We start from the raw sequence: 6,722 nt of genomic DNA on the forward strand, positions 1-6,722 counted from the left end.
ACTTGCTATAGTTTAATTAAAAAAATGTAATTCAAAATGGCATTTTAATATACATGAATCTTTATTAAAATATAAACACATGATGGTTGAACGCTATATTATTTTTCATTATTTTTTTAATTTAGTGATGCGTATGCTTTAGGCTTTTACAAAATTATTAAAATAATAGTTTGAACTTTAGTAATAATGCCAATACGTTTCTACAGTAGACACCACAACAGGGAAAAAAACGTACCAAAAAGCATATTTAATATTAAAAAACAATGCGGCCCGTAATAGTTATCACAGTGAGGTCAATTTAAAGTATCTCCCGGTGGGCGCAACAGAAACAAGACCAAAAAGATAATTAAAAAGTACAAAAAAATTAAAAAAATTGTTGTACAACGATATTTTTGAATAACATTCATGTTAAAAAATTAGACCTCGGTAAAAATAACTACATTTAAAATCCAAAAGTACCCTAACAAACCCTGTGGTCAAGATTATATTTGCATCGACAGATTTGGTGGAAAACACTTGTTATAAAAAAAACAAAATATTTATTAATTAAAAAAAATATATAACATTTAAAAAATATGAAATGCAGGATAACACCAATTAGGACTTTCTAAAACATTAAACAAATGTTACGGATGTTTAAGACTGTGGCACAAGATAAGTCTTAAAAAATTAACATAAAAAAGTCAAGTAGGCTAATCGACATCCTACTAACAGAAACTTATATTTTCAAAAACATTTACATTCTTTTAAAAGGCTCACACAAAAACCATTCACGATTAAGCGACTAAAAAAGCTGGCAAAAAGGACATCGTTGTAAACTTTTGAAAAAGTTGTAACAATTGTTTTTTGGCAAAACTATTCAGATAACCCAACATTGTCTACATAGACTTGGTGATAAAGAAAACGACAACAAAAAATTATTTTTTTTATAAAAAGTTTTAAATTACAACAGAGCTTAATAAAAAAAAATTCCATCTTTTTGACTTGTAAATATGTGTAAGTACGTAAGTATGCAGTATTATAGTTTTTAAACGATACATCTGACGTAATTTACTAAAAAACGATGTAAATTTTTATAAAATTGGGAAGTTATGCCCATTTAGATGTTTAAATTGACACAAAATATTTTAAATTTTTTTATTTGATTGGCTACTAAATTTAAGTTCTGCAGAGTGGTGAAGTAACATTTATATCTTTTTTTTACAATATATAGTTAAATTATATTTTTATTCCACAATCTGCCTTTATAACTGCATAATATTGATTGCACCAAGTAATTTTGTTGTTTTAAAAATATTGAAATGTGCTACGCTTTGTGCACAAGACTACGTGACCAAATACACCTTAGTCATTATGACGACATGAGAACAAAAGCACAACAGGATGAATAGAGACGGTAAAAGGAAGTAAGAATAACACCGTCGTGTTCCTTTTAAAAGTGTATAAAGTCAATAAAGCTAATAAAAGGGTAAATATTCGAAATTATAAAACTAATTGCACTCACTTAAGAATAAGATTTGGGGAATTCACCGTTTGGTGACTCCCCCTTTGTTTGCAAACATGTCGATTATAAAAATACTCAAGTTTGCAAAATTATTGCACCCTCTTACAGCAACAAGAGTTAGAACCTTCCCAACTGCAAAAACACAACCACTTTGTTGTATGGTATATATTAGACAGGTAGAAGGTTATTACATTTTTTCTGTCCCGTTGGGGTTAGCTTAGCGGTTAGAAACATTTTATTTTTTACCACTTTTGTAACGCTATAAGGTTTCTATTTCTAATCCTGCTCTGTTGCTTTTCTTTCGTAGCACCAACGTAAGACGGAAAAGGCGCCATTAACTAGTTTAATTCCCTATCCCCTCAGAATACTATCAGGCAAAGCAAGACACTCTATATTTTTGAAATGTAAAAAAAGGAAAAGTATTTTAAATTTAAAAGTGTAATATTTCAATTGGCATTTTATTCTTATTAGTTTATGATCTTTAGACGCTAATGTAATTAAATTAATTAAGCAGCATTGTGTATTTAAGAGGTTTGTTTAGTGGTTTATAAATTAAAAAAGAGGGTCAGTGAAAGCTACCCTTATACATTAAACCAGCAGATTTGTAATTATTTTTTGATAATATCTATTTTTGTCTGTAACTTATTTTGCCAAAAAAATGTTGTGCTAAATTACCTGTATTTACCTAAATAAAACTATGTTTCTTTGTTTGTGTACATTTTAGCTAAGAGTTGGTTTTATATTGCATTAATAACACATTAAATGTTTTAGAATTTAAAAACATTTTTAACACTACTTTTATTAAAAAATTTTTTTTTTTTTATTTAGAGACCAACAACTTACACTTGTATCTTGCTTATTTAAATGCGTTATTTCTAAAAGGCCTAAAATACAGAATGTTGCAGCATACATGTAAACAAATTCTTGTACACCAGAACAAAACAAGTCTTCTCGCAGCAAACTTGTTCTCCCGAAATAACAGCAGTTATGAAGTTTTGGTTGCTGGTGGTGGTTCCGGGGGAATATCTGTGGGGGCAAGATTGGCAAAATCTCTTGGAAAAGAAAAAGTAGCAATCATAGAACCCAGTGATGTAAGAAAACAATTAAATAATTTTATATCTGCTTGTAGTAAAAAACAAAAATTTGTTATTTAAATATTAACTTAACATAGTTAAAGTGTTTTGTATGGTTTAAGTTTTTTGCCACCTTTTAGATTGGCCAGAATAAAAATAAAATTAAAATTTAACATTTTTGGAAACAGCTACCTTTTATTATAAACAGCATTTCAATACATACTTTATAATATTTAAACTTTATCTATAAACAAATTTAAATATTCATCCAGAAACATTATTACCAACCAATATGGACTTTGGTTGGAGCTGGTGCTAAAACACTTGAATCTTCTGGAAGAAACATGAAAGACATGATCCCAAAAAATGCTGCTTGGATTCAAGATAAAATTCAGGAATTTAATCCGGATGATAATTCTGTAACATTAAAAAGTGGCAAAAAGGTAAGCAACAGATAAATGTTTTTTGATTACCTATACTGGATGGTTCCCAAAAAAACCTAGGACCGTGAGGTACAAGAGTTTTTCTGAGAATCGCAAAGTACAAAAAATCCTTATATTTTTTTAGTTTATGTCAACATGTTTTCTGTGTTGTATATCCTATGCCCATTTTGTTTATTTATGTTTCATACAACTAAGATTACTACTATTTTTTTTACTGCTAGTTAAGTTTATAATTTTTGATAGATATCATGTTATTTATAGATATCATATAAGTATTTGGTGGTTGCAACAGGGATAAAGCTCCGATATGATAAGGTAGGCTAATTTTATACGATATTTATTTAAATATATACCCTTTTACTAGTTTAATATCATACCATTTTTTTTTTTTTGTATATATCTTTATCCTCGATGTGGGAAAGTCGAATGCGCGACTTAAACATAGAGTAACATAAGTTACTCCGACCCAGTCTCGAGTTGCCTGTGGCAGTTTGGGATATTATAGAGACTATATTTGCCCGGTAATTATGCTGCTGATTAAGAGCTGGCTCAGCAGGAGTTTATACCGTTTATAGCGCCTTACTCAAGGGCGCTACAGCATGAGATCAGTGGGGATTGAACCCACGACCTCATGCGTGGTGTAGCAAGTGTTCTTACCACTACACCACGCTGCCGGTTTACCACTACACCTCACTGCATAGTTATATTTCTGTTATAATGTAGATAAAGGGACTTCCAGAGGCTTTTGAAACACCAGGTGTATGTAGTAATTACTCTCCGAAGTATGTTGAAAAAACTTTTGAAAGCATTAGGAGTTTTAAAGAAGGAAATGCAATTTTCACATTTCCATTGCCACCTTTAAAATGTCCAGGAGCCCCTCAAAAAATAATGTATCTGGCAGACGAATACTTTAGAAAGGTTGGCAATGATTTCATTAAACATTGGTTATAATATTTTATTGAGGTATATTTTTTAGAATGGCAAACGAGACAAAGCTAACATAATGTTTAATAGTGCCGGACCTTCAATTTTTGCTGTTAAAAAGTATGCTGAAACTCTTACAAAGGTAAAGTAGCAACAGTTTTTTGCTTAACAAGTTAAAATATTAAATAATAATACAACCTATGTAATATTTTAGGTTTGTTCTGTTTTAAATTAATTATTAATTTTTTAAATTCTTTTTTTGATAAGATAATTTTTTATCAGTTATTGTTTACTTGGTATCAGTTAATTAAACATACTTACCAGTAGTAAGTTACAACTGTGTTGTTTGTCGTAACTGTAGGTGGTTGCAGAAAAAAACATTACGACTAATTTTGGCCACAATTTAATAGAAGTCAAACCAGACTCAAAAGAAGCAATTTTTGAAAAGGTTTCTAGTCCTGGCGAAACTGTTTCTTTCGAAGTATGATCTTTCATATTTAAAAAAAAATAATGAAAATTTTACTTAAGACGAAGATAAAAAGTTGCAAATATTTTATTTACACTTATTTTTGATTATAAATAAAAAAAAACAATAAATAAAAAAAAAAATATTTCTAATAACAAGAATACTATTACCTTCTTTTTTTACCTTAGTACGAACTTCTTCATATTTCCCCACCAATGAGCCCTGTGGATGAATTAATATCTTCTAAACTAGTTGATCAAACAGGTTTTGTGGATGTGAATAGAGAAACCCTCCAACACAAGAAGTACCCTAATGTATTTTCACTTGGTGATTGCAGCAACGTTCCAACTTCCAAAACTGCTGCTGCTGTTGGTGGGTCATTAAAATTAATTAACAGAAACAATTTAAATTAAAAATCTTTCGAATTAACCATTTACCAAGTTTGCTTAGTTATATGTGAAAAAATTACTTTTAAAACATATATTTTAGAGTAAAAAGCAAACCGAAAAAATTAACATTTTATTAATATTTACTATAAAAATATCCTAAATTAGTAAAAAGTATGTATAATTTTAATCACATATTTTTATATATTTAAGCTGGTCAAAACAAAGTACTTGCAGAAAATTTGTTAACAGTGCGAGATGGGGGTTCATGCACGCCAAGGTAAACTAAATCTTAAAATTAGAGCAATTTTTAAATTAATTGTTTTGTTATTTAAGGCATTATAATTAAAAGTTCAGGCAAACCTTAAATGCACCATTTAAACTATATTTTTAAAAAAATGAGGTTCTTTTTTTCTTTATACTAAATCTATATAAACAATGAAGCATATTTATAATAAAAATATTAAATAAACTAATAAGTCTAAATTTTTGATTAGACTAAACAAGGGGACTTTATTCAATGAAAATTACAAATACACCAAAAAATAATTTTAAAGCTTTACAATAATTACTTTTTTTTAGTTGCTATTATTATTTTACTACCTTTCAGTAAAATGTATGAGCTATACTTTTAAAATCTGTCAATAAAATCCAATAACAACAATATGTAATATTTTTAGATATGATGGCTACACTTCATGTCCTTTAATTACCTCCTACAACTCTTGCATTTTAGCTGAATTTGATTTTGATCTTCAACCTTTGGAAACTTTTCCAATCAATCAAGGAAAGCGCAGAAGAACAATGTACTACCTTAAGGCTGATGTGATGCCAGTCATCTACTGGTCAAGAATGATGAAGTAAGATTTGTTTATAAAAAAGTAAAATAAACTTGTTTTAAAAAGTGGTTATCACCTTTTACTAGTTTTGTAACACTCAAATGACAACATAATGTAGTGGTTAGAACACTTGGCTTTACTATATGAGGTCCTGGGTTTTTATTCCCAATGCTGTAGCAACCTTAAGTAAGACAATATAAGTATAAACTCCTGCCAAGTTAAAAACCCTGTCTTGTTTCCTAAAACATTTAAATGAAAATGTTTATTTAGCAACAGGCGAATCTGTATAAACACAAAATACAAGTTTAGGTTATTGTAAAAATTAGCATTAAGTCAATTTGTTTAATTTTGTATTTTTATAAGGGGAAATTGGAGTGGACCACGACCTTTTCGAAAACTTATGCATTTGGGAATGTCTAAATAAAATAAAGCACCTTAAATTTACTTTTTGTCAACTTTAAAAAACATTCATTTTGTATATATGCAGCTTGTTTCTTTGTTTTACTATGTTATTTTTATTTGAGAAATTTAACATATTCATGAAGTGCCTTAATCATTTTATTAAAAGGGTGCTAAACTTTCTAATCATGACTTGGCAATTTATGTGAAACTACTTAATAAAAGCTATTTATTTTTAAAATTGTATTTAATATTTGTTTTAGCATTTAAGTGTGATAATAATATGCGAGTTTAAAAAGGTCAAACAATTTTTATTATCTTTAATTAAACTTTAATCTGTAGTTATTTTGGTTGTTGATTGTACATATAACTGACAAATTTAGTTATCGTCATTTTAAATGCCCTTGTGCCTTGTTCAATTTGCTTGTAATAGTTGTAAAAGTTGTTGTGTATCCCCTTAATAATATAATCAACAAAAAAATGTGTTTATTTTTAGATTTTAGAAAAAAAGGTAGCGTAAAAAAAAAAAATTATTAAAATTTATTCATTTTTAAAACAACAAATTAAAGATTTTCCAAACCATTAAAAATTAAACTATAAAAGCATTTTATGCTTAAAGCATTAGATTAGAAAAAATTTTAAAAGTACTTTTAAGTATTGTTGTCATCATATGTATATCTACATGTTG

At 28.2% G+C, this 6,722-nt stretch overlaps 1 protein-coding gene across 1 annotated transcript; it reads left to right on the top strand.

Annotated features, from left to right (window-relative positions):
- Nucleotides 1-2,311: 2,311 nt before the first annotated feature.
- Nucleotides 2,312-6,507, top strand: LOC145744082 (sulfide:quinone oxidoreductase, mitochondrial-like). The gene is made up of 10 exons (XM_082562185.1): nt 2,312-2,595; nt 2,850-3,020; nt 3,282-3,335; nt 3,744-3,938; nt 3,997-4,086; nt 4,306-4,425; nt 4,599-4,782; nt 5,010-5,076; nt 5,477-5,656; nt 5,999-6,507. The coding sequence occupies exons 1-10, from the start codon at nt 2,401-2,403 to the stop codon at nt 6,057-6,059; spliced, it is 1,317 nt and encodes a 438-aa protein (XP_082418311.1). The 5' UTR covers nt 2,312-2,400; the 3' UTR covers nt 6,060-6,507.
- Nucleotides 6,508-6,722: the final 215 nt, after the last annotated feature.

Source organism: Corella eumyota, chromosome 1, assembly GCF_963082875.1.
Source record: "Corella eumyota chromosome 1, kaCorEumy4.1, whole genome shotgun sequence".
NCBI lineage: Eukaryota > Metazoa > Chordata > Ascidiacea > Phlebobranchia > Corellidae > Corella > Corella eumyota.